The 27,483-nt window shown below is 43.8% G+C and overlaps 1 protein-coding gene across 3 annotated transcripts; it reads left to right on the top strand.

Moving 5' to 3' along the window:
* Positions 1–82: 82 nt before the first annotated feature.
* Positions 83–26,746, top strand: UCHL5 (ubiquitin C-terminal hydrolase L5). Of its 3 annotated transcripts, none has more exons than XM_028531355.2 (11): positions 88–362; positions 4,404–4,467; positions 7,683–7,788; positions 10,875–11,000; positions 11,083–11,144; positions 11,226–11,356; positions 13,218–13,281; positions 15,168–15,270; positions 16,155–16,262; positions 18,561–18,659; positions 26,074–26,746. In XM_028531355.2, exons 1-11 carry the CDS (start codon positions 287–289, stop codon positions 26,116–26,118), a joined length of 984 nt encoding a protein of 327 aa, XP_028387156.1. In that variant the 5' UTR covers positions 88–286; the 3' UTR covers positions 26,119–26,746. The 3 variants fall into 3 exon arrangements, with proteins under 3 accessions (XP_035871998.1, XP_028387156.1, XP_028387155.1); XM_028531354.2 differs by having other exon boundaries at positions 16,152–16,262; XM_036016105.1 differs by lacking the exon at positions 16,155–16,262 and having other exon boundaries at positions 83–362.
* Positions 26,747–27,483: the final 737 nt, after the last annotated feature.

Below are 27,483 nucleotides of genomic sequence, written 5' to 3'. Positions count from 1 at the left end.
CGGCGCCCGGAAGCCCCGCCCCCTCGCTCAGGGCCCGCCCCTTCCGAAGGCTTGACGGGTGCTGCACGGCCGGGGAAGAGTTTCGCTGGCTCCTGGGTGGCTAGAGCGTCCTCCCGCGCCCGAGGCGCTGCAGGGGACGGCGCCCGGAGGCTGTCGGGAAGTAGGCGGGGTGACGTGGGTTGACCAGCTCCGCGGCGGGTTCGCGGAGATCAGTGGCCAGCGGCATCGGGTGCCCGGCCGGCCAGCCAGCGTCCGACGTGTTGCGGGACGGTGTGTGGCCGGGGCCATGACGGGCAATGCCGGGGAGTGGTGCCTCATGGAAAGCGACCCCGGGGTCTTCACCGAGCTCATTAAAGGATTCGGTGAGAGCCAGAGGGGACCGTCCTGGGCAGGGGGTCACAGGGGAGGCCCGAGCTGGAACGGGAGGGTTCCCTGCGGGCACGAGGCCCCGTGTCAGAAAGCAGGTGGCTCCGGGGAACTGGAGGGAAAGGCGGGGCCCCGCCCCCTTCCCAGCCCCGAGCGGTCGCGTTTCCGCAGCGATTTTGAGAGTCACACCACGAGGGCAGGGACCTTGTGTTTCTGCACTGCCGCATCCCCAGGATCGGGTTCCCAATTACTTGGCTTAATTGAAATGAGTCACCCCCGCTCCCCAACGCCTTAAGCACCCCCGCCGCTTCTCCGCCGAGCGCTTGTCATCCCTGGCAGGTGCGCCCAGGTGCGTGTCTCAGGGCCTCGGTCCTGCAGGAAAAGCTGGGCTGTGCCTCCTCGAGGGTGGGGTGTCGGAGGCCCCAGCCGCCCAGGACCCCGAGATTCTAGTTATTCTAAGCAGAACACCTTGAGGGTGCGAGTGGTTCGGAGGACGTCACACTCGTTGACTGCGTGCGACCGACGGGCCACTTGGCTGGTTCTGCTTCTAGCTCATCTTTGGCTGCCGGTGAAGTGTGTTTTCTTGAGCCAGGGCTGCAGCTTAGAGGCCACGTGCTGGCCTCATAATTTCTTCCTAGCTGTATTCCTCGTCTTCCACCCTGAATAATGAACACATTTGACTTTGTATCCTTTCCCTGTCCCTCTCTTTCCCAGCCTCTTTTTTGGGCAGTGAGTTTTATTGATTACATTTCCTTAAATATTATTAATTCTAGTTATTACATTAAAACTTGCACTCGGGGTAAAAATTAAACGTTGCTATTGATACCGTCTACTGTAATTAACTGAATATTTGGAATATCACTTATCAAGCGTACATTGTTCCGCTACCGTGTTTCAGGCGCATTGGTAGGGTTTGGGGGTTTTAATGTGAATAAATCCTGACAGCTGTTCTACAGAACTGACAGGCTATACTGTGGTGGACTGACTAGCTATGCTGAAGTGTGAACAAAATGTTACAGGAACACAGGCAGGAGAAAAAACAAACAGTAGTGATATTAAAAGTGTATGGCTTAGGGAACAGCTGGGAAAGTGACTAAAATATAATGTAACAGTCTGGAGGAGTATTTGTATCTGGAGCTGAAAAGGTAAATTGAGGCCAGGTTGTATGTCATGTTGTATCATTTGGATTGCCCTGGAGTCAGTCCCTGGGAACTTAATTATCAGTGATACTCGAATGCTGAGATGACATTTTGATAATTAGGTTTACTATGTGTAATACGCAGGGCAGGTTGGAATGAAGTGCGAGACACTAGAAGTCTCTTAAAATGGTCAGAGTCTGAGCAATTGGCTTGATGCAAAATAGGGGTGGGAGAGGAGGAGGGACAGTCATTGAACTTGCTATGTGTGAATCCACAGAAGTGCGCCCGGATGTAAGGGGGAGTGAAAATGACTACATGGTTTCTAGCCTGGGTGGCCCGTGAAGTTCAAGAGAATGGACTTGATGGACGAGAAAGATGGGTTTGGTTTTGGACATATACCAAGTTTGAGATGTCTTGCAGGTTTAGCCAAAAAAATGTACTTTCAAAACTCTATTAGGACATATTGAAATTAACTTCTAAGAAATACAGGGGTGTATTTCTTAAGAAAAAAGTAGGTTAATAGTTGTGGGTACAGAAAAGTTTATTTTTGTATTATTAATTATATTATTTCCCATACAAACAACTGTAAACCTCCTTTTGCCCACACCAATATTATACTAGGCAAACTTGTTTATTTTAAAATTAATTCACTCCAGTAACTATTGATTGCACCAGTCTCCTGTGTACAGAAGACTTGGAATTGAAAAGGACTTCATAAAAGTCATGCATAAGGGAGTTCATTCTTTCAAATGTGAAACATTGTATTATGAATACTATTATGAATTACTTTAAAAGTTTCTTCACTGAGAGGAAATTACTAGCAGGTTCAGTGAATGCATAAAGACAATGTTGGTGGAATATAACATGGTAAAAGCAAAGTTTAATCAAATTAAGAAACTGCTGAAACAGACCTATACTTTTAATTGGTATGATGTACACATAATTCATAAATGTACTGAAAAAAGCTGTGATAGCCTGCCAGGTGAATATGGAATCTGTAAACTTCTGCTTCCAGCCAGGATGGAGCAATGAACTGGATTTACTTTTCCGACAACAAATCAATGACCCCACCTTCACTTGAAGAAACTAGGGGAAAAAAAAGAGCAAATTAAATCTAAAATAAACAGATGAAAGGAAATAATAAAGGTCAGAGTTTAAATTAATTGAGTGAAACAGAAAAGAGGAAAATAATGGAGAAAAGTCAATGAAACCAAAAGCTATTTTCCAAAGATCAATAAAATGGATACCGCTCTAACCAGACCAATCAGGAGAGGACAGGGCACACAATGACCAATATCAGAAAGAACAGGGATGATGAACCTACCGATTCCCCAGATATTAAAAGGATAATAGGGGTATATCCTAAACATTTTTATGCCAATGGATAGGACAAATGAAATGTATGCATTTCTGTAAAGACCTAAATTACTGAAGCTCAATCAAGAAAAAATAGATAACCAGTATAGCTTTATATTTATTAAAGAAATTGACATTGTAAGTTAACATCTTTTCAGAGAGACGACTCCAACCATAGTGGTTTCACTGGTAAATTCTATCAAATATTTAAGGAATAAATAATGCCAATTCTGTACAAATTCTCCACAAAAAAATCAGAGAGGAAGGAATACTTCCTAATTTGTTCCATGAGGGCCAGCATTATGCTAACAGCCACTCTATATACTAGCTGTAGTGAATTTGGGCATGCCACTGAACATCCCTTAACCTTTCTCGCATTAATACTTGCCTTGTAGGGATTGGAGAAAATGCATTTGAAGAACTTTACATGCAGAAGGCAATGGTACCTATGGCTGCTTTTTGCTTTGTGATAATACCAGCTGACACTTAGTGGGCCTGTAGAGAGTGCCAGCCCTGTATTGTTTCATGCACCACAAAGCTCTCAAGTGTTCCTCACAACCCTGTCGGAATGGGGAGCAGAGAGGTCACATGGTCACACACCAGCAGACGGCAGTCTGGAGGGCAGGCTGCCCTCACGCCGTCCCTGCCACCCGTCCCGCCGGAGCAGGGTTTCCGGGCCTTGGCACTGCTCACATGTCGGGCCAGACAAAGCTTTGCTTTCGGGAGCTGCTTCTGCAACGTAGGGTATTTGGCACCTACGGCTCCTACCCAGCAGATGCCACCAACCCTTTCCCCCCACTCCCTGTAAGACAGTAGTGACGGTAGAAATGTGACATGGTCCGTGAGGGGCACTGTCCAGGAGGAAGAGCATGTGTGGGGGACGCTGAGTAGCTGAAAATAGAATAGAAATTTAGGAAAAGAGATTAGTATGTGATATAACAGTCACTGTGAAGTGGTAGATATTTATTACTCCTTTTTTAAAAAATATTTTATTTATTTTTAGAGAGAGAGAGAGAGAGAGAGAGAGAAGCATCAATCAATGTGTGGTTGCTGGGGGTTATGGCCTGCAACCCAGGCATGTACCCTGGGTGGGAATTGAACTTGCGACACTTTGGTTCACAGCCCGAGCTCAATCCACTGAGCTATGCCAGCCAGGGCTATTACTCCTTAAAAAGGGTATAGTAGTAAGAAAAGGGGGCCAAGGGCAGAGCTGGGAAACCTTAGCGACAGGGAAAAAAGTGGGTGAGAAAGAGCCAGAGATTTCGAGAAAATCCAAGAAGGAGCAGTCACGGGAGTAGCCTGTCAGTGAAAAGGAACTCTTGAAACTTGTTCTGGTTATAAGAACAATATCCTCCCATTGTAAATTAGAAAACAGTAAAGGACGTAATAGGATTAGACTGTGACCTTGATCAGTTTTACCATTTTAATTTCTCATGTCTTACTTTCCCCAAGTAGTCATTTCTTTTAGTTGGTATTTAATGGTGGAGGGAAAAAAAATGAGCTGCATATTTTGTTTTCTGAAGAAATGATTTCTTATTTCAGGTTGCCGAGGTGCCCAAGTAGAAGAAATATGGAGTTTAGAGCCTGAGAACTTTGAAAAATTGAAGTGAGTATAATTTTAGCCGCATTGAAAATATGTCTATACTTGAGTAAACTTTTTCTGTTTATTTACTTGGATTACCCTAGGCCGAATACATTATCTCCTTCAAGTCTTTTTTCAATCTGGTGAGGTAGGAATTCTATCCTCCTATTATAATCAAGAACCTGAGACTCCTAGATAAATAGTAACTTGCGAGGAATTAAAAAATAAGTCCCTATAATTCCATATCAACAAAGTAATGGGTTGATTTTTTAACAACATTCACTTAGAGATCATGGATTAGAACATGGAAGACATTTTAACATCAAAGACATGAACGAGAGGTCTGTCAACAAAAGCATACTTTTTAAAATATATTTTATTGATTGTGCTATTACAGTTGTCCCATATTCCCCCCCTTCACTCCCCTCCATCCTGTACACCCCCTCCCACCCACTTCCCCCCCTTTAGTTCATGTCCATGTGTCATACTTACAAGTTCTTCAGCTTCTACATTTCTCATACTCTTCTTACCCTCCCCCTGTCAATTTTCTCCCTACCATCCATGCTACTTATTCTCTGTACCTTTTCCCCCTCTCTCCTCCTCCACTCCCCTGTTGCTAACCCTCCATGTGATCTCCATTTCTGTGGTTCTGTTCCTGTTCTAGTTGTTTGTTTAGTTTGTTTTTGTTTTAGGTATGGTTGTTAATAATGGTGAATTTACTGTCATTTTACTATCCATGTTTTTTATCTTCTTTTTCTTAGATAAGTCCCTGTAACATTTCATATAATAAGGGCTTGGTGATGATGAACTCTTTTAACTTGACCTTATCTGAGAAGTACTTTATCTGCCTTTCCATTCTAAATGAAAGCTTTGCTGGATAGAGCAATCTTGGATGTAGGTCCTTGCCTTTCATGACTTGGAATACTTCCTTCCAGCTCCTTCTTGTCTGCAAGGTCTGTTTTGAGAAATCAGCTGACAGTCTGATGGGAACTCCTTTGCAGGTGACTGTCCCCTTATCTCTTGCTGCTTCTAGGATTCTCTCCTTCATGTTTACCTTGGCTAATGTAATTATGATGTGCCTTGGTGTGTTTCTTCTTGGGTCCAACTTCTTTGGGACTCTCTGAGCTTCCTGGACTTCCTGGAAGTCTATTTCCTTTGCCAGATTGGGGAAGTTCTCCTTTATTATTTGTTCAAATAACTTTTCCACTTGTTGCTCTTCTTCTTCTCCTTCTGGTACCCCTATAATTTGGATATTGGAACATTTAAAGATGTCCTGGAGGTTCCTAAGCTTCTCGTTTTTTTGAATTCTTATTTCTCCATTCTTTCCTAGTTTTGGTTGTTTCTTTCTTCCTTCTGGTCTCCTCTACTGTTTTGAGTCCCAGTTTCCTTCCTATCACTATTGGTTCTCTATGCATTTTCCTTCATTTCTTTTATGGTAACCTGCATTTTTTTCATCTAATTTGTGACCAAAAATCAACCAATTCTGTGAGCATCCTGATCACCAGTGTTTTGAACTGTGCATCTGATTGGTTGGCTCTCTCTTGGTCACTTAAAAGGATGAGTTCTGGGGCTGCGATCTGTTCTGTTTGAGCCATCTCTCTCTTTTTTTTTTTTTTGGTCTGGTCGCTCCTGTTACAGTGAAGGGAGGAGCCTTAGGCGTTCACGAGGGCTTGGCACCCTGGTCGCTAGATTGTGACGTTGTACGTGGTGGAGGGGGCAGGAGGGAACAATGGCGGTAGCTCCGTTCTCTGTGGGACCTCAGGGCCTTCCCTGGGATCCTGGGTTGTGCGCTCTGCCCTGCTCCACAATCGCCACGTCTCTGGGTCTGCCAGCTGCCACTTGCACACTCAGGGTCCACCCGCTGCGATCTTGTGCACCCCGGATGCCCAGGCGCTCCCGGTTGCCTTATGCGCCCAGTTCCGCCTGTTCTCCGCACACCTCGACCAGCGCCCAGCTGCTCGTCTCCACCCCTCCTACCAGTCTGGATAAACAGGTCTATTTCAACTTCTTGGCTGTCCCACTTCCATTCAGATAAATTCTCTGTCAGTTCTGGGTGTTATTCTGCCTCTAAATTGTTGTCGTTCCAATCTTGGTTGTGCGTGGAGGTACGGTGCGTCCACCTATGCCTCCATCTTGCCGAAGTCTAAAATCTCTTCCACCCGTTGTGGTTTTTCCCAGTGGAGGTGAGTGTCTGGCTTCCTCAGCCATGCAGGACACAGCCCCCAACAAAAGCACACTTTGTAATATATACTGACAGTAACTGCCAACTGTCTCTGCATTATCACATTGCTTCTGGGGTGGTTGAAGCTCAGATTCCAGAGGGGGATGCCAAAAGGACCTTCTTCTCCCCTTCCGACTGGAGCCACCTCTCTGGCCTCTCCTCGCCTACTGCTTCTGTGTCCCCGAGCGCTGGCCCTGGGTTGCAGAGGGGGAGGGGGAGGGGGCAGAGTTTCCACTGAGGGGAGTCCTTGGGATAGAGACAAGGAGTTGGCTCTTCGCAGGGACGATGGGGACTGCTGGGATGCAGCTTCTGTTTTCCTAGTAAAAAGGGGATGGTTGGCAAAGCCACTGCCTTCCCCACAAAGAGTGCAGCTGCTTTAGATAGACGAGGAGATCAGTCTAGGCCAAGTGGTCAGGGAAGGTTCGTTCCAGGTGTGTCACTGGGACTGTCCAAAGGACAGGAAAGATGAATGTGCGTGGAAGGGAGTTTGCTGTTTCCCGGGCAAACAACAGTTTCTTTAGGAAGGGGGCAGCTCCACCCAGTATGGTAGAAGGAGACACCTTCCATTCACACCGCAGGGTGGGTCATGCCTCCAGTAACTACATTAAGTCACTCCCTCCGTTACACAATGTGTGTGCTGTCAGCCATTCACCAGCGACCTTCCTGAGTGAACTTCACTCATTCATGTCGGAAGTCAGTCTACGTTAGCAGCTTCTTCTGGGTTTGCTTTGTTCTTACTTCCTTTTTTTAAGTGAAGTGATGCAAGGTAGAAAATGAATAATCCATAGATTTGAGAGTAAGCCCTTTGTTATAATTCTGTTTTAACTGATGTCATTTTAAGTTTTATTAGCCTGTCTTAGGCACCATTCTAGCAACTGAATAGCCACAGAAATCTTTAAAAAAAATTGAGTTCACTTTATTTGCATTTATTAAGTAGCTGAGTAAAATTTAACATGTTGACGATAGGTTACAAAAGGAGGCAGGGATTGGTGTCACTAATTTGTATTTTATTTTGTAGGCCTGTTCATGGGTTGATTTTCTTGTTCAAGTGGCAGCCAGGAGAAGAACCAGCAGGCTCTGTGGTTCAGGACTCCAGACTCGACACGATATTTTTCGCCAAGCAGGTACGGTGCTTGGGTGCTCCGAGGCCTCGAGAGCAGCCTCTTTTACAAACAGGACTGCGTTCCCACTGTGTCCGCAATGCAGCAGCGCTCTCACACTTTTTCTTAGGACCCCCTCACATGCTAAAATTCGAGCTCCCCCAAGAACTGCACCAATTAGAGAGATGATGGTGCTGGCTGTCTAATGCTGACCATACACTCTAATGGGAGGTGTGTGTGTAAATCACTGATTAATACAACATTGAGAAAGGAAGTCGTCTTCTGGTCATTACAACCTGTGTGTAAGGACCCGGAAGAACAGATGATGCTGTAAAGCGTCGTCCAGCGACCACCTCTGACCGAGCAGGGACGGTCTGATGCAGGTGGTACGAGCGTGCTGTGGTGGTCCTGGCGTGTGCGGCTCCATCCGTCCGGTCTTTCAGGAAGTAACAATCCAGTGCCACAGGGTGCCGGCCACTGTGCCGGGTGCCAGAGTTCTGTGGACGTGGGCACAGTCAGTGAAAGGCAAACTCACGGTGACGTGTGCTGCCTGGCGTGAAACGAGAGCCATGGCGCACAGCTGCAAGATCATCTGAGGAGCCTCTCCAACTATAGAGTTCAGGGGCCCCCAAACCATGCTCCCGTCTGACATTCTGCGTTTGGGGGCACCCCAGGATCTGCAGCTTGCTGGAAAAATGCATGGGCTTCCTTGAAAACCATCATTGCCAGGGTTATGGGTTATTACACGGAAAGGCCATAAGTTCCATTCAGCCCAAGAAGGAGACACATGAGCTGGAGTTCTGGAAAGTTCCAGGCAGGAAGCTCCCAGTCATCTTCCCCCAGCAGGGTCAGAGGTGGCACCGCCTTTCCCGGCAGTGATGTGTGACAGTGTGTCCAGAACGATGCCATCCAGGGAATCTCAATGGATTCCTGGCACCCAGAGTTTTCAGTGGGCCCCGGTCACACAGGCCTGGTCGACGGATGCACTGGAGGCCGAGCCGGTGCTGTTGACATACAGCCCCACCCTAAGTCACAGTGTTGGACCATCTGCGTGGCCCAGAGCCCTTGGGTAAACAAAGGCACGCCACAAGGCATAGCTTTTTGAGAGCTTGGGGAGCGTGTCCCGGGAGCCAAGGACAAAGGCCAGATTTCTCTCTGTGCAATATTAGATTCTTCACTGCCCACCGAGACGTGGGACTTGGCCCCTTCAGGGAGATCTAGAAAAGGGCCTGTGAGTGACAGTTTAGCTGACATCTAGAGGTGAAGTAGGCATTAACTGGGGGGAAGAGGTTGAGGATCATCCTGGATTAATGACAGCTTGATGGCAGAGGCAGCGAGACTAGTCAGAGGTCCTGAAGGACGCCAGTGTAGCTGGAGCACAGCGGCCCGGGGAGGTGCCGGCTGGGAGGAGGGGGCTGGCCGGGCGCCTGTTAGCTAGGGACACGTGGCTGCCCCTCACCTCACGGCACTGTGTACAGTTTGGTGGGTTCGGATGGGATCATTTTCCTAAGTCTTTAAAAAAGTTTCAAAGTGATACATCACACATCTGAAGCCCCCTTAGGTAATAGGGATGTGCCCTAGGATTCTCTTACCATGTTCTTCCTGTGGCACAACTGGGAAGGAATGTGTGAATAAGTATAAACTTCAGTGTCTTATGACTTCACGCCCACCCCGCCCCCAGATAACTGCACCCTAACTTTGGCCCAAGATAAGGGGACACTAACTCTCAAAAAGTTAACCACTTTTATGAAGTTTCCTTTAAAAATAAAAAAATCTCTCCCAAATTTACTAAAGAATTGTTATTCGGATCAAAATAGATATGAAAAGAAATCAGCAACCATACTAACTGGATTGTAGATCTGTTCCTTTCCCCTAACTGTCAGTGACGGGCAGTTTGGAGGAAGAGCTCTGGAGGAAGAGCTCCGTGCGTGAGAGGGATGGCGGCGGCGCGGCCGCGGCCTCGCTGTGTGTGTGGAGAACCGGGGGAGAGCGTCCCCGAGTGGAGAGGGCAATCTCTGGCCAGGCGTTTTCCAGACACACTGTAGTTGAAGATGTACCAACTGGTGGCCGTTCACGAGCCCCTGGCACCGTGAGAAGTAGAGGAGTGAGGAAATAAAGAGGGAAGATGACTGAAAAATTTTCTCCTGAAATTAGGCAGGTTATAAATAGATAACTTCCAAACTGTAAAATCTTAAGTGAATTAGCGTTTTATGGAAAGACTGTCGTTAGAAAATGGTATTCAATGACAGTACAGTAACACAGTACAGCACTAAGATTAAGCTGTATGCTTTCAGTCACTTACCAGATGGAGTTCGTCTCTGCAGTTGACCTTGTGGGTGCTCACCGATCCTCTGAGCTTCTTTCCAGCTCAGTGGTCTGGACACTGGGGGGGCTGGGGGGGCTGGGGGAGAAGCTCTGGTCTGCAGCGAGAGGGGGGAGCTGAAACAAGTCATTGGAGAATTTCTCTGAAAACCGCATAGGTCAGCTGAAGCTTACTTTGGGTGCCAAAGTACGGGTTGAATTTGGACAGGTAGAAAGGGTTTAGGACAGCGATTTTCAATCTTTTTCTTCTCGTGGCACACATAACCTAAATACTAGACTTCTGTGGCACACCAAAAGTATAGTTTTTGCAGGTCTGACAAATAAAAGCATAACTGTGATTGATGCACACCAACAGCTGTTGTTTTGTTCGCCGTCATTTTTTTATTTGACAACCCCCGACTAGTCAAGTATCGGATGCTTTAACAATTCTTGCAGTAAGCCGGCGGGAAAGCGCTGCCTGGCAGGAGGTGGACAGGATGGGAAGGCGGGTGCTAGTGGCCCCCTCGGTTTTGCTCTCAATCAGGAGGCCGTGCTCTGGCCGCCCTGACTGGATTGCTGTCCGTGGTGCCACGGGGTCATTCGTGTCTTTGGGTTCCTAGCGTCTTCAGCTCCAGGACTGCAGCAAGCTCTTGAAACTAGATGAGAATGGAAACTAAAGGTTTTGTTATGTTTATGCTAAGGAGAGATGAACTAAAACGGGAAGACTATTCACTTTATATTTTGGGGGTCACTGTCTCGGGTTGACAGTTTTCCTAACAAACTGGTATCTCCACTTGTATATTTTACAGGTAATTAATAATGCTTGTGCTACACAAGCCATAGTAAGTGTGCTGTTGAACTGTACTCATCAAGATGTTCATTTAGGAGAGACGTTATCAGAATTTAAAGAATTTTCACAAAGTTTTGATGCAGCTGTGAGTACAGTCTTATTATTCTTAAAATGCTCTCTTTGTGATAGTTCTCATTTTAATGGGTGACTTTTAAAAATTGTTTCAGATGAAAGGTTTGGCACTGAGCAACTCAGATGTCATCCGACAAGTACACAACAGCTTCGCCAGGTAAGAGACTTCCCGTCGTCTCACGGGCCCTGCTTCTTTCTTTGCCGGCCTGTCTCTGACGCTCTTTCCCCTCCGCTGCAGACAGCAGATGTTCGAATTTGATGCGAAGACATCAGCCAAAGAAGAAGATGCTTTTCACTTCGTCAGTTACGTTCCTGTTAACGGAAGACTGTATGAGTTAGACGGACTGCGGGAAGGACCTATTGACTTAGGTAACCCGGCTCCTGATCCTGGTGTCCCGCTCTGGCCAGGAGGGAAGGCTGGGCACCGGCCTCTGTGCTGGCCGCAGTGCGGCGGAGGAGGGAAGGGGAAGGTGGCGCGGGGAGTGCGGTGTGGCCACGGCCTCGGGCCCTCCGCACTTGGCAGGCTCACCAGACGGCGGGGACATGCTGGCTGCTGTTCACTTGGAAGCTTTGATTTTTTTCTAAGAGACAAAAATTTCAAACCATAGATTACATGATTTATTTTTTACTTTTTAGTTGACTTTTAAAAACTATTTTGTCTGGTGAACTTGAGTTACTGTCCTTTTTAACCTACTGATAAGGGACAGGGAGCATTTCTTAGCATCTGGACCTAAAATATTTTTGTTTGCAGCCGGGTCATTCAGAGACACTTTAATTCCAGTGTTTAATGTTAATCTACAAAAATATTTTCCTTCAGAGTTTCCGTGTAAATATTGTGCTGATGTGCTTCCCTTTGGGCCCTAGGGGAGATTTGCCCTGGTCCCACCTCGTCTCTGACCTTAAGCAGAAATGACAGATGGTTATTGAGGGTGAGGGGACGTTGGTAGTCCAGACATGGTACAGAAATAACAGGCCCATAAAATATTTTTAACTCTTTATTTTTATCTCATTGAATTAAAAAAATTTATGATCCATATTTAAGTCCAGCAAAAACTGTTTTAATTCACTCTAACGTTATCTGCTATTCATAAAATATTATACTTATACATAAAAAATAATTTAAGAACTTCATTTTAGTTTTAATTTAATTTTGTTTGTAAAAAATTGTTTTATACTTATACATAAAATAATTTAAGAATTTCATTTTATTTTTAATTTGTTTAATTTTGTTTGTAAAAAAATTTTTTTAAAGATTTCATTTATTTATTTTTTAGAGAGGGGAAGGGGAGGAGAAAGAGAAAAACGTCAATGTATGGTTGCCTCTCACACGCCCCCTACTGGGGACCTGGCCCAAAACTCAGGCACGTGCCCTGACTGGGAATCGAACAGGTGATCCTTTGATTCTCAGGCCCGTGCTCCAGTCACTGAGCCACACCCGCCAGGGCTTGTTTGTAATTTTTTGACTCTGTCCCGTGTATAGGACCGGTGGTTTGTCTAATGCAGATTTTCATGTTTACTGCTGTACTGAAACATTTTTTTATGTCTGTTGTAGAAAATGAATAGAATGTTCTTTTAATTCTGTAGAAGCTGATGTTCTAATCTCTGCATTTTCTCTATTGGCTTCTTTCAAATACAAAGGAAGGGAAGGATGAAAAGAACAGCCAGTCTTGCTGTACAGCTGCGAGGCTGTGCTGAAACTTAGGGTGAGAAAGAGGATTAAAACGACTGGGCAAAATTGGTTTTGCTTATGTATGGATCTCAGTTTTTTATAGTCACAGTGGCGGGGAGTCAGGCAGATAAGGACTGAATCCTTATTTTACCACTACCATGGGGGCTGGTTTTACCCTAATTCATTACCTTCTCAAACATTTGTTTAGCTCCTACTAAGTGGCAAAAATCATGTGGCATGTAAATTGTGATCATCTCTTTCTTCTTATTTGTAACCAAGAAAATAAGAATTGAACTTGGGGTGGCGAACCCACAATATAATATACAAATGATATATTATAGAATTGCACCCCCAAACCTATATAGTTTTATTAGCCCATGTCACCCCAATAATTGTCAAATGAAAGGAAGCTGAACGTAGTTACGCCAAAAGGATTTTTACCGTTCCGCATTCCCTAAACTGTTTATAAAGAGAGCTGTGACGGACCGAAGTCGGGGAGCGGCGTTGGTGGCGATTTCAGTGGCGGTGAGCGCGTGCGCGTCTGTCTGTCTGTCTCCCCAGGTGCGTGCAATCAGGACGACTGGATCAGCGCCGTGAGGCCCGTCATCGAGAAAAGGATACAAAAGTAAGCGCGCAGCTCACCTCCCTGGCGTGGCGTTCTAACATTTTTACACTCTTTCACTTCATTTTGATTTTAGCAGTGCTCACGGGGCATCTGTCTGCCTTTGACTAGATTAATAGGAATGTGTTCAGGAAGTCTATTTCAGAAAATCTCTGAATTCCGCTAAACACGCACATCTCCGTTAAGTTAGATGTTTGGTACAGCTGCTTTGTGGAGTTTCGCTTTTGACCATCTGTTTTTTCAATTAAATTAAACTTTTGGGGGTAATTATGTATTCACATTCAGTTACACAAAGACTGCAGAGCCAGCCTGTGCAGCCTTTGCCCCGCGATGGTGACATCTCGCAGCCCTGGGGCACAGGGGCACAGCCGGGGTGTGGACACTGATGCAGTCAAGACTTAGGGGATCCCAGGGACCCCTCCTGTGGCCTGGTCAGGGCCTCCACCACACTGCCCCCCCTCCCCGTGCACGTTTTATCATTTAAAGAGTGCAGTGTTATATAAATGGATTCATATGATATGTTACTTCTTGAATTGGCTTCTTTCACTCAGTGTGATTCTCTAAAACTCTGGGGGCTGTTGAGTACGTCGGCAGTTCATTGTTTTCCATCACTGGTCTGTGGTATGGACGTGCCATTTTCGGCCCACTGTCCCACTGAGTGGACACCTGGATCGTGTCCAGGTTTGGGCTGTCACGAACAGGGCTGTGACAGACATCCGTGTATGGGCTTTTGTGTGAACATGGGTTTTCCTGGCTCTGGGATAAGTGCCCGGGGGCATGGCACTGCTACTGAGGTTTACGGTAAATTCATGGTTTGTTTTTAAGAAACTACCAAACTCTTTCCTGAGTAGCTGTGCCATTTTATATCCCCACCAGCAATGTACGCGTGACCCAGTTTCTTCTCATCCTTGCTGGCATGTGGTTTTGTCAAGAGATGCACTGTGGTTTTAATCTGCATTTCCCTAATGACTAATGGCGTTGAAAACCTCCTCATGCCTTCTGCCTATTTTGTCATTGGGTTTTTTTGACTGTGGGGCCTTGAAGTTCTTACACGCTCCAGGAACTAACTGCTAGTCCTGAGGGCGTTGCCTGCGGGTCCTCACTCCTGTCCGCAGCCCCTCCCCTCACGCCCCCACGCCGGTGCCACCCTCCCGTGCAAAGGCTCTCAGTCCCGTGCAAAGGCTCTCAATCCCTGTGAAGTCAGTCTTCCCCGCAGTGAAGTGTGCTTTTATTGTCAAATCTGGGAATTCTTTGCCTAGATTTCCCTAGATTCCAAAGACTTTACTATTACATCTTTTTTCTAAAAGGCTTATGGTTTAACATTTTTCATTGAAGTCTAGCATTTTCTGTATTTTCAGTTAATTTTATATATGGTATGAAGTGAAGTCAATGTTCCTTTTTTTTCCCCTTATGCCTGCTCACCTGCTCTGGCACCCTTTGTTGAAGTGGCTGCCCTCCTCCGCTGAACTCGTCCTGCACCCTCGGGACAAGCAGGGGAGTGTTTGTGTGGGTCTGCCTGTGGGCTCCCCACTGTTCTGGGACCCCCTGCCCCACCTGCCCCCGCCAGTGCTGCAGTCTCAGTCACTGGCCACCAGCCTTGACGTCCAGGGGACTGAGGCCTCCAGCCGGGCTCCTGTCCTTCCAGATGATAGACCCTCTGCCTCCCCGTGTAAATTCCCATATAATCTCGTCCATATCTGCTAAAATGCTTGTCAGGGCTTGGACAGAAATTGTGGAGGAGAATTGGCATCTTTTACTATGTTGAGTCTCCAATACATGAACCACTGACTTTGCTCTCCCAGAGAATCATGGGGTAATCACTGTAGACTATCTGAATTGTAACCGTGTTACAATTCTTTGTTACACTATAAACTTTAACTTTTTTTTAGGTACAGCGAAGGTGAAATTCGCTTTAACTTAATGGCCATTGTGTCCGACAGAAAAATGATCTATGAACAGAAGATAGCTGAGTTACAGAGACAGCTTGCCGAGGTGCGTGGCCGTGTTTTAGGCACAGAGTTCAAACTTAGCTATTTTCTCAGAGGGAGTGTTTACGTTTTCCTTTCCTCTCCCCTCCTACCTTCCTTCCTTTTCTTCTTGCTTTCCTTCCGTTACTTCAGTGTTCTGAGTGGTGGTTAATGCACTCAGGAGTCAGGCTGCCTAGAGTCAGCTCTTGGCTTCGCCACCAAGTGAGTGTGTGGATCTGAGTGTATTTCTTTGTGCCTCGGTTTCTTACGTAGAATGAGGACGACAGTACTCACCTTGCGGGTTGTTGTGAGGATTAACTGAGATGTTACATATATACACATGTGTATAGATATACACATACATATACATATACATATATATATATCACTGAGTTAGACAGTGACTGACAAGTCGTATGTGTTAACTAAGTGTTAGCGATTAATTATTTACTGTCGTTAAATACATAGCAAGGTAGACTGCAGTCCCCACAGGATCAATGGGGTACATTGAGGTTGACGTATAATCTTTACTAGTCTTTATGATTGATTATCTTTCTGTAGGAAATAGGATGGCACAAGAGAATTAGTAACAGACAATCTTTACATTCCTTTGATCACATTTTCTAAAGAGTATATTGAAACAAGTCTGTAGCTGAATGGGAGGGCGCGGCATTGACGTGTATTCCAGTCCGGATTGTTGAGTGAACGTTTATGTGTTGTAGAATATGGACATATGGGGGACACTCACGGGGCTTTCAGCCTTTAACACTGCACTTGTGAGGCTGCTATTCAGTTACTGTGTTAAGGGTAAAATTTGAAAAGAACTGTGCTGTGCTCATCATTTGAAAATATTCTGGACTTAAGCCTCCGTTATTAGGGTGTGTTCTTTCTTCTCTTTCCCCCAAGGAGGAACCCATGGATACGGACCAGGGTAACATGTTGAGTGCTATTCAGTCAGAGGTGGCCAAAAACCAGATGCTTATTGAAGAAGAAGTACAAAAGTTAAAAAGATATAAGGTATTTTTTACAATTTGCTTCTCCAGTGTGTTAATGTAGAGTGATGTATTTTGACATGAAGGTATGTTGAGTGATAGATCCTTTTTCTCCCATTGTGTAATAGTCTTCAGAACCATGGTTGATTCTCTGGCACTCTGCAGAAGTAACTAGTAAGGTTTCTTTAATTTTAAATGTTTTTAAGTATTATTACGAACAGATGTTTAACCTATTTGATGTTCCAGTTCACTGCAGTTGCTATGAACACTCTAGTTATCCCCGCTTTGGCCAGCAGGAGGCACTTCAGGCTGTCTCCTGAGTCCTTCTGGCTGCCTCTGCTGGAGACCAGACGCTCAGACCCGTCCTGCTCGCTTCCTGCTGCGGACTCAAGCAGCCCTGGGTCCTTCGGTGGGAAGCGAACCATTCTCTGAGTGCTCAGGGTGCTTAGTGACGCTGATGGGCCATTATTTCTAGGTCTCTTCAGGGCTAAGAAATACATGTTTGTTTGATTTTTTTTGTTCCAGTTTTGAAGAGAAAACACAATGTGAATTCCATATTAATATTCAAATAATAGGTTTAAAGGGTTTTTATACTTAAAACAAAGCATTTGTATCTTTTCTCTTAAGCTGAAAATCTGGGTTTCTGACAACGGTACCATAATGACTTATTTGCTTTCTGCTACATATCTATAGCATATGTATGTAAAGTAAATATTTATATGCTTTATGCTATATGTAAATGTGTGTGTGTGTGTATATATATATATATATATATGCATAAGTTATATAAAGTTGAGGATAACAATGCTGGGAGTGCTGATGACAACTGAAAAGTTTTTTCTTACATTAATTTTTTTCCTTAGGATATATCCCATTTTATGTATATAATCAAATTACTATGTTTTTAAATTCACTTGAAAAACTTTTCTCTTGAGTGGATTGGTTGTATTATTGATTTGATACACAAATTGGTGTATTTGTTTTATTTTGATTTCCAATTTTTCAGGTTTTAAAATTTTTTTTCATTTAATTATGTCAAACATTGTTATTATTCAGAGCCAACTACAAAGCAGGGCTATCTTTAGTGAGGTCATTCTCCTTCACTTGCAATCTGTCCGATGAGCTCTTCTCAGAGACGGTGAAAACGGAGAAGGGGTGTGACTTTGGACATGGCACTCCTGTCACTCGTCACACACATCACAGTGCAGAGAGCATGTTGTTCATTCGGGGCTCAGCCGAAGGCAAGGGTGGTCTCTGTACTGCCCACCGTGGTGGTGTCAGCACATTGCTCTGCATCGTATTTAACAGCCAGCAGATGATTATTAAATCAGTGAAATGGCCCCGAACTGGTGGGATTTCTTCAGGCAGAGTGGTGGTGGCTGGCTCCCCAGTGTTCCGGGCAGGCAAAGGAGGGCCTGGTGCACGGAGACAGGGAAGTAAAGGAAGTAAGGGATGAAAGTTCGAATGTTCATCTTCCATTTAATGTGGTATAAAAAAAACTATCCAAAGGCTTAATATATTCTTATGCAGGATTATTACATAATTTTTAATATTTGCCTAACGTAGAACACAAAGTAGTTTTTCAGAATCTTTACCTGAGAATGCTTTGCTCAAGAAATGGTAAAATGATTCTCATACTTACATAGAATGAATATGTTTAGATTTTAATTCATTCATTGAGGGAGTCTGTAAGGTGTCATAACAAGTTCACATGAGAAATCAAAGCAGCTCAAACTTAGAGGAAGCAAAGGAATGTCGAAATGAATATACAAACAATGGGAATCATTTTTTCCCGTGGCGAATGCGCAGTGCGTTGAACCTCTGCCAGGCAGAACACTTCCTAGCTCAGTGGCAGTGTGAGGCTAGCGTCACATGACTCGGGAGGGTGTGACCCAGACCATGCTAGTTTACCACTGAGCACAGATCTTCCCCTACCCTGCACCCTGCTCTGGTTGAAAATAATTCCAAGAAAGGTGAACCTGCCCGAGAGAAAGCTGGTCCCAGGAGGCTCGGCCTGATGACTGCACAGGTGTGGTGGGCAGCAGGCGTGCTGCTCATGTAAGTGAAGTTTTCACAAACCACCTTAGACTAGGTCTTAAAAGCCTCTGTTATTTGCTAAACCAATAGGAAGCCATGCCCAAGAAACTCAGCATGTTTATTATATACTTTTTTTGGGTAGGAACGTAATCTCATTATTTTGAAAATATTTCTTTTGAAAATGGGTTTTTTCCCATTTCTATTCTGAATTGTATGCAAAATTAAAATGTCAGAAACTTAGTGGGAATGTAAAGCTAGTCTGGTTTGATATTTGTTTCCTTTTCAGATTGAAAATATCAGAAGGAAGCACAATTACCTGCCTTTCATTATGGAGTTGTTGAAGACGTTAGCAGAACACCAGCAGTTGATACCACTGGTAGAAAAGGTGAGGCCCTGGCTGGCGTGGCTGGGTTGGTTAGGCAGCATCCCGCAAGGTGAAAGGTCACTGGTTCCATCGCTTCCCAGTCAGGGTACCTGCTTGTGTTGTGGAGTTCGGTCCCTGGTCAGGGCGTGTACAAGAGGCAGCTGATTGATATTTGTCTCTCACAGTGATGTTTCTCTCTCTTCCCCCTGCCTAAAAAATAATGAAATCTTTTTTAAAAAAAGAAAAGGTAAGAATTTTCCTGGTGATTACCTTGTCTGTCTGTCTGTCTGTCTGTCTCTCTCTCTCTATATATACACACATGTTTTGGTCTTTGTGGATTTTTTTTTCAATTTTTCAATTACAGTTTGCATTCCACACTCTTGTATTAGCTTGAGGTGTACCACACAGCAGGTGGCCCTTCATATAGGTTACCTCTGATAAATCAGGGCTCACCTGGCACCAAGGATCGTTATCACAGCGTTGCTGCCTATATTAAATGGGATTTAGGTTCCCCCAAAACAAAATTCTTTTTGGCTTACGTAGAGGTAAGATTAGTTGAAGTTTTTGGCTTTTGTTTACTTGCCTTCCCCTCAGTTTGATATTCTAGACAAGCATATTAGTTCAGCCAGGGGTGAACATTCTCCTTTCTTTAAGCTGAAGACAACTTTTAATGTTAATAACTGAGATAACAGAGTTTCCTTATTTAATTTAGCAAGCATTTGAGTTACCGTTGGATTTAGAACGAGAGCAGTCATTGACGAGGGAAAAAATGTAGCCAAGAGTAAAAGTTGAATTTTGTTATCTGGAAGCTAGTGTTCTTTCCACTGATGGGGAACTAGCATTAGTTAGTGAAACATTCTACATTTCTCTTTTTTTCTTTAATATGAGGTACTGACAGATTTGTTCAGTAAGTGAAACAAATTAAAATTGTATTAAAATTTATCCTGTAAGTCAGTGTTTCTGAAAGTGACCCTCGCTGGATAGTTTTTAAAATACCTGTTACCCGGCCCTCTCCAGACGGTCTGATACAAGGGGAGGAGCCTTTAAGAAGTCCTCCTTCCCCAAGTGATTCCAAGGCAGCTGGTCTGTACCACATTTTGAGACATACTTTGAGAAGACAACTCCTAGACAAATAAAGTATTGGACCATTTACTTAAAGACCGGCACATACATGCTAGATATATTTTTTCTTACTAACTTCAAGTTTATGAAGCAAAGGCACGTTTCAACCCAGCTGTTTTACCTGATCATACATTCTAAATAATATGAGATGTAAGTTAACATTTTTGTGTGTACCATATTTCCCAAATCCTGAATCGTGCTTCCTCTTTTACCTTTAAATGCAAAAGTGTTTGCAGAAGACTGCTAAATCTTCTCTTTTTAATATACATTTTTTATTCATGTATTTTAGGGTATCCAAGTTATAAAAGTAAGATAGGAAACTGACTTTTAAAGTTTTAGACTAACAATTAAGATTCCGTGATTCTCAGTTTGGCTCAGTTAACAGAGTACCTAGCTCTCGTGTTCTTTGTATAAAGCACTCTGAAACAGCTCTCTAATAAAAATAATAAATTAATTAATAATGCAGACTGTTCTGCTAAATCATATGGTATGTCAGATTTATGTATAGATAAATAGTAAGGAACAGACGAATATTATTTGATAAACTTTAAATGTGCATACTTCACGTTAAAATTGTACTGTGAGTAAATATGTTGTAAAAATTGGGACAAGGATAATTTTTGTTTGATGTTAACAACAGTATAACTCCAGATTTTTTTTTAAAAAAGTGTAGTTAGAGAACCCAAGCTTTTCAGCTTTTGCGTCAGAGCCGGGTTCCCGAGCTCCCGTTGGAACACACGGGGCAGCAGAGGGGCACCGAGCTGCTGGCCCCGCCCGGCCTGTGGCTCCGGCCTCAGCGCATCTTCCCTGAACGGTCCTTCCTGGCCGAGGAGCTTCTGTCTGTCTCTCCAGGGTGTTCTTTGATTATTGGTACCGTGTGTACACTGCTGAGACACGTGCATTTCTGGTACACGTGCTGTGTTATCTCCCTGGATTCTGAAGAGAATTCAGATCATTATTTGATTAAGATTTTTGAAATGTGTTAACGACTCACCGTGTATGTAGCAGCAAACAGTTCAGGCACTGTGTGAAAGTCTACGACTGTACACATGAAGGAGATACTTCTTTTAAGCAATTTATGATAGAGTTGGGGGGAAAATAGTTAATTACAGTACTGTGCGGAATAGCTTTTTTAAAATTTTATTTATAAGTGCCAGAAGAAGTCATGGGAAAGATCCTAGAGGAAGGGTTTCACATCCACACAATTTTAAATCTTTGGTTTAAACGCTTAATCTCTACCAACAAATCAGCTTCTGTAGCACAATTATATTCTTATTTATCTTATTTTTAAAAAGGAAGTATCATGGGAAATACCACTTTATGCTGATAAGGTAAATGTGGTTAAAATTTAAAAAGAGAATAGATTGAAATTAAATTTTATAATTATCTTTAATATAAAGGCTTTAACAGTGCTTGTCACTTAATGGTAATACGTCCAAGAAAAATCCCTTGTAGAGGTCAGAACTGGATTGTTAAGTTGAAGCGTCCCCCCCGCCCCGCCAGCCAAGGGAAAGTGGAGTATGGGGACAGAGCACGAAAGAGGGTGGAAGGAACCAGACCCAATTCCCCCAGGCAGGGCTGCCGAGTCCCAGCTCGCCTGGGCCCAGTTCCTGGGCAGCCGAGGCGGCTGCTGCCGCCTGCGGTGGCAGGAATGTGTTTGAACTCTGGAGGTCTCTCCACCCTCCTGAGCAGCACAGCCAGGGCGAAGACTGACTCTCCTGGGGCACGTGGCTGGCTGCCATGGATCCGGTGCAGGTCTTGCCGTCACGGCGTTTTTGTTGTATTGGGGCTGCTACCCTCATCTGATGAGTTCACTGACTGTATGTGTACGTTACATAAAAACTGCTCTGGAGGTGACCCTAGAAATACATAGTTATAAAACCTCGGGTGCCGCATATCCAATCTGAACCTTAAATATAAAATGGAATCAGATAGCCTTGGCCGGTGCAGCTCAGCAGGTTGGGCATCACGCCCCCCCCCCCCGCCCCACAAACCGAAAGGTCACTGGTTCGATTCTTGTCCTGGCACATGCCTGGGCTGTGGGCCAGGCCTCCGACCTGGGGTGTGAGAGAGGGAACCCATAGATGTTTCTCTCCCTCTCTTTCTCCCTCCCTTCTCCCTCCTTTCTCCCTCCCTCTAAAAATAAATGCAATCTTTAAAACACAATAAAGTCAGATAAAGATATTATTTGTAAAACTTTAATTTGTTCAAGTATACTTAAAATTCTTTTAAAAATTTTCTCTTAACCTTTGTATGTAACTCTGAATCGTTGTCAATCCCAAGTTTTTAACCCACCAATAACCTACCATAATGTAAAACCATAAACTCAGTTGCTATGCGGCATTCAAGGCAACTTCACAATGTTGACTTTTGTCCACATTTGACTAGGACATTGTAACTTAATTGGTAATAGATAACAAATCTTCAGAACTTTTTCTATCCCTTAATATAAATAGGGTAGAAAAAGCTATTTGCGGTATGTGTACATTAATACCCATGATTGCAAACTTATCTAACTTGTTTCAGCAGTTTTGGTATCTCACTGGCACTCTATGCAGAAGGAAAGTATTTCTTAACAGTATATTTTTCCATGCTATTGGAAATCTGGTAGTATTTTTTAAAAGATCTTATTTATTTTTAGAGAGGTGGGGAGGGAGGGAGAAAGAGAGGGAGAGAAACATCCATGTGCGGTTGCCTCTCATGTGCCCCCACTGGGAACCTGGCCTGCAACCCAGGCATGTGCCCTGACTGGGAATTGAGCCGGCAACTTTTTGGTTCACAGGCTGGTGCTCAATCCACTGAGCCACACCAGCCAGGGCTTATGTTTTAGTTTGTGTGTGTGTGTGTGTGTGTGTGTGTTTCCCAAAGCAATATATTTTTAAATATATTTTATTGATTATGCTATTACAGTTGTCCCATTACCCCCCTCCATCCCCATCCACCCTGTACACCCTCCCCCACCCACATTCCCCCGCTCTAGTTCATGTCCATGTGTCATAAATTCTTTAGCTTCTACATTTCCCATACTATTCTTGCCCTCCCCCTATTTTCTACCTACCATCCATGCTACTTATTCTCTGTAACTTTTCCCCCTCTCTCCTCCTCCACTCCCCTGTTGCTAACCCTCCATGTGATCTCCATTTCTGTGATTCTGTTCCTGTTCTAGTTGTTTGCTTAGTTTGCTTTTGTTTTAGGTGTGGTTGTTAATAATTGTGAGTTTGCTGTCATTTTACTTTCCATGTTTTTTATCTTTTTTTTCTTAGATAAGTCCCTTTAACATTTCATATAATAAGGGCTTGGTGATGATGAACTCCTTCAGGTTGACCTTATCTGAGAAGTACTTTATCTGCCCTTCCATTCTAAATGAAAGCTTTGCTGGATAGAGCAATCTTGGATGTAGGTCCTTGCCTTTCATGACTTGGAATACTTCCAGCCCCTTCTTGCCTGCAAGGTCTCTTTTGAGAAATCAGCTGACAGTCTGATGGGAACTCCTTTGTAGGTGACTGTCCCCTTATCTCTTGCTGCTTCTAGGATTCTCTCCTTCATGTTTACCTTGGCTAATGTAATTATGATGTGCCTTGGTGTGTTCTTCCTTGGGTCCAACTTCTTTGGGACTCTCTGAGCTTCCTGGACTTCCTGGAAGTCTATTTCCTTTGCCAGATTGGGAAAGTCCTCCTTTATTATTTGTTCAAATAAGTTTTCCACTTGTTGCTCTTACTCTTCCCTTCCAGTACCCCTATAATTCAGATGTTGGAACGTTTAAAGATGTCCTGGAGGTTCCTAAGCTGCTCCTCATTTTTTTGAATTCTTATTTCTTCATTCTTTTCTGTGTGGTGGTTTCTTTCTTCCTTCTGGTCCACTCCATTGATGTGAGACCCAGCTTTCTTTCCATCACTATTGGTTCCCTGTGTATTTTTCTTCATTTCATTTATTGTAGCCTTCATTTTTTCATCTAATTTGTGACCAAAATCAACCAATTCTGTGAGCTTCCTGAACACCAGTGTTTTGAACTGTGCATCTGATAGGTTGGCTCTCTCTCTGTTGCTTAAAAGGATGGGTTCTCAGGCTTTCATTTGTTCTCTGTTTGAGCCATCTCTCTCTCTCTCTCTCTCTCTCTCTCTCTCTCTCCCCCTCTCTCTTTTTTTTTTTTTTTTGGTCTGCTCACTCCTGCTACTTATGAGGGGCGGAGCCTTAGGCGTTTACCAGGGCGGGGCACCCCAGTCACTGGGTTGTGACGCTGTATGTGGGGGTGGTGTCCGAGAGGGAGCAATGGCACTTGCTCCGCTCTCTGCCGATTTCAGTCCCTTTCGCTGCTTCCCCCCAAGCAAACTGGGCCCCTCTGGTGCTGATTCCCATGTGGGTGGGCTTGTGCATCCAGTGGGTCTTTCCAACGACCTCTCCTGTGAGGCTGGGAGTCTCTCCCTGCGCCTCCACTCCCACAGGTGTTTTCAATCAGTGCCCCGAGGCTCTATTTCCCGGCGCTGGGACCCTGGGTTGCGCGCACCGCCTTGCCTCACAGTCGCCGCCTCGCGGGGTCTGCCGGTTGCCGCCCCTCGGCCGGGGTCGCCCACTGCGGTCTGGCGCGCGTGGTCCCACCGCTCTCTGCGCTGCGCGTCCCCTGTCCGCCCGGCTGCCCGACTCCGCCCCTCCTACCGGCCTGGATGAACGGGTCTATTTTAACTCCTTGGTTGTCCGACTTCCTCACAGTTCAATTTTCTGTCTGTTCTGGTTGTTATTCTGTTTCCAAATTGTTGTGTCCCTATCTTGGTTGTGCGAGGAGGCACAGTCTGTCTACCTATGCCTCCATCTTGGCCGGACGTTCAATTTTTTACTTTTTAACAAAGGCAGAACAGAATACATGTATGTTACTTACTAGCAGATATTTTTAGTTACTATATGTAGTGTAAATTGGGAGTCATACCTAGTTTATGAATTCTTAAGAATCAATGATTGTATCTGTAAAGTACATGATAAGTGCTTAATAAATGGTGGTAATTATTTTTAATTTATTTAATTTGACTTATCCTTAATTATACCTGAATTATATAGTTTAATAAATGTGCGGGCACTTTCTGCATTATATGTCTTTCTTTGCTCTTACATGTTCTAAAGTCTATGCTATAAACCAGTGAATTCATTCTTGTTATTCCTACTAGTCTATGATATTTAGAGTATATTCAGAAATCAATAAGGAAAGAGGTATATATTTTCACTTCAAATTATGCCTAAAACCTGTTGTATTTGTATTATTTGGAAACAAAAATTCTTCGTATGAGAAATCATGTACATATCAAGTTACAAACTGTGCTTAAGTAAAAGTGTTCTTGCAGGCAATTTTATTATTTTTTATATGGCACACATAAGGTTTGGTTTTAAGACATTCTAGGGCATAGCTCTCAGTTTTATCATTCAGTTGTATAATAATATTACATAATGTATCATTTGGAAAAATGGTAATTGTTCTTAAGTACCTTATTTTTAATCCAAAGAAATTCTTTTCTTAATTGTGTAACGGCAGGAGTCTAATGTGTCCCTTTCTGGTTCTGCGGGCCGAGTGGAAGGAACATGGCTCTCTAGCACGCTCAAATCTTGCTCCTCCACGCGCTGCCTGCGGGCCTGCAGAACTGGCCCCCGAGAGCTCGTAAGAAACGTGGAGCCTCGGGCAGGCATTTCGCAGAATCTCCCCGCCCCTGCACAGGCCGGGTCCCTGCGCGCACGCGCAGCAGCGCACTGCAGACGGCGGGTCTCGGTCCGCCGCTGTGGTTTACTGCGCACCGGCCACGTGACTCGGGCCGGGCTGACAGCAGCTCTAAACTCTGGCTGCTTCGCCTGCGGAACATTAAAATGGAATTACTGTGTTCGAGCCGTATAATTACGATAATGTGTGAAACACTGCTCAGGTCGTATAAGCAAAGCTTAGGAGCACTTGTGTTAAATTCATCCAAATATGCGGAAACTAGTACAGGGTTTTTCTTACATATTTTATTTGAATGAGAAGTAGGCACATATATAAATATATTGTTTTGAAATATTTTTGAATTAGCATGACTTCATGGAAGGAGTAATTATGTATTCTAAGTTATTAGAATTAAAATAATACATCTCAGATTCTGATGAGAGAAATACAAAGCAAACGTGATATTTTGAATGAGTGTGAATTGTAACTAATCATCCAGAAATAGTTGCAAATCTCTAGAGATCTTACCAACAGTGTATGACAAGCCTTCCAGCTTAAGAATGCTGTTAGGTATTTTCTTTTAACATATTCTAAAACAGACTTAAGATTTTATAATATATTATCTTTAATTTCTAGGCAAAAGAAAAACAGAACGCAAAGAAAGCACAGGAAACCAAATAAAGAAGATGCTTTGGGATGTGCACACATTTCTGCTTCTGCATTTATTTCCACGGGAACCATTAAGTGTAAAGAACGTTGAGCGACACCCTGACTGACTCTGCACGTTTGGCAATAGTACCAGTCTGTTTTGTCTTTAATGCATGGACCCACACACGTTTCCCTACCTGCATCATGTGCATGGAGTGCCTATTAAATACAAATGATGCTGAGAGTGCTTGCCCAAATCCCATTATTTGACATTGGATCTGAGAACTTCTGTGACTCCCTGCATATAGAGCTATTGTAATGGACCTAGAAAAGGAACAAATGGTATTCTCTACCTGTAATTGATAAATTAATCCTTTGATCTTTTAGCTCTGTCAAATGCTTAAAATTTATAAATGTCAGATCTTGATTGAACTTGATCTCTTGTTCCTTCTCATCATTAATGGGAAAAAAATCAGTATTTCTGTCTTGGATAATTAAATATTTTGAGGATTTTAAAACTGAATTTTATGTCCTATATTAATTATTTGGAAGAGTATAATTTTAATGCAGGTCATTTGCAAAGGACAAAAGTACAGTTTCTAGTGATTTTCATTGCTGCCAGTAGAAAAAATAATAAACATCCCAATTTTATTTTCGCAAACTCTAAGTGTGTGGGATTATTTATGTACTATAAAACTGTTTCAAGAAGGTGTGAGTATTATTTTCAAAGCAAAATTTCAGGTTAAGAACATCTGGTAAATCCTAAAGATTTCTGGTGTTAGCTTGGCAACATTTTTTCCAGCTGTTGATCTGTGTTTTTATACAATATTGGAGGTTTGACAATTCAGGGCGTCTGCTTTTTACGTAAGAGGGTGTTGGTGGTGGAGCACCCGCCCATGCCAACACGAACAAACGTGTACAGTCCAGTGGTGTCCAAGAGCCACGTACAGTCTGCCCTCAGGGGAGTTTTTGCTCGCCGTTGCTTTTGGTAGTTGCTTTGTTTCTCATTTTGTAAAAATCATATTGTGTTCTTGTTCCCAATCTCTTCCAAATGAAACTTTCAAGAAAATTTTATAAAACTTCTGTGATCCACTTTTTCTGGCACATTTCTGAAATTGATACATGACACTTCAACATTTCATGATGGAAAAGTTTAAACACATGGAGGGAGAGTGTGGCTCTGACTTCCAGCTTCAGACACAGGACTTGTGAAAGGGTTGTTTTTAAGCTTGCTACACTGAGATGTTACTAAACAATGGGATAAAACCTGGTGGGAAACTGAGTAGAAAAGGCAATGAAACCTTTTTCATACATCATTTCGGCTAGAGGGCATAAGGAAGAATTTGTAGGTGTTCATTTGTTTGTGGGTGAACACATATATTTTGGCTCTGGATATGA

Source organism: Phyllostomus discolor, chromosome 15, assembly GCF_004126475.2.
Source record: "Phyllostomus discolor isolate MPI-MPIP mPhyDis1 chromosome 15, mPhyDis1.pri.v3, whole genome shotgun sequence".
Classification (NCBI taxonomy): Eukaryota; Metazoa; Chordata; class Mammalia; order Chiroptera; family Phyllostomidae; genus Phyllostomus; species Phyllostomus discolor.
The sequence above is the reverse complement of the archived record's forward strand: the minus strand, read 5'-3'. Positions and strand labels throughout refer to the sequence as shown.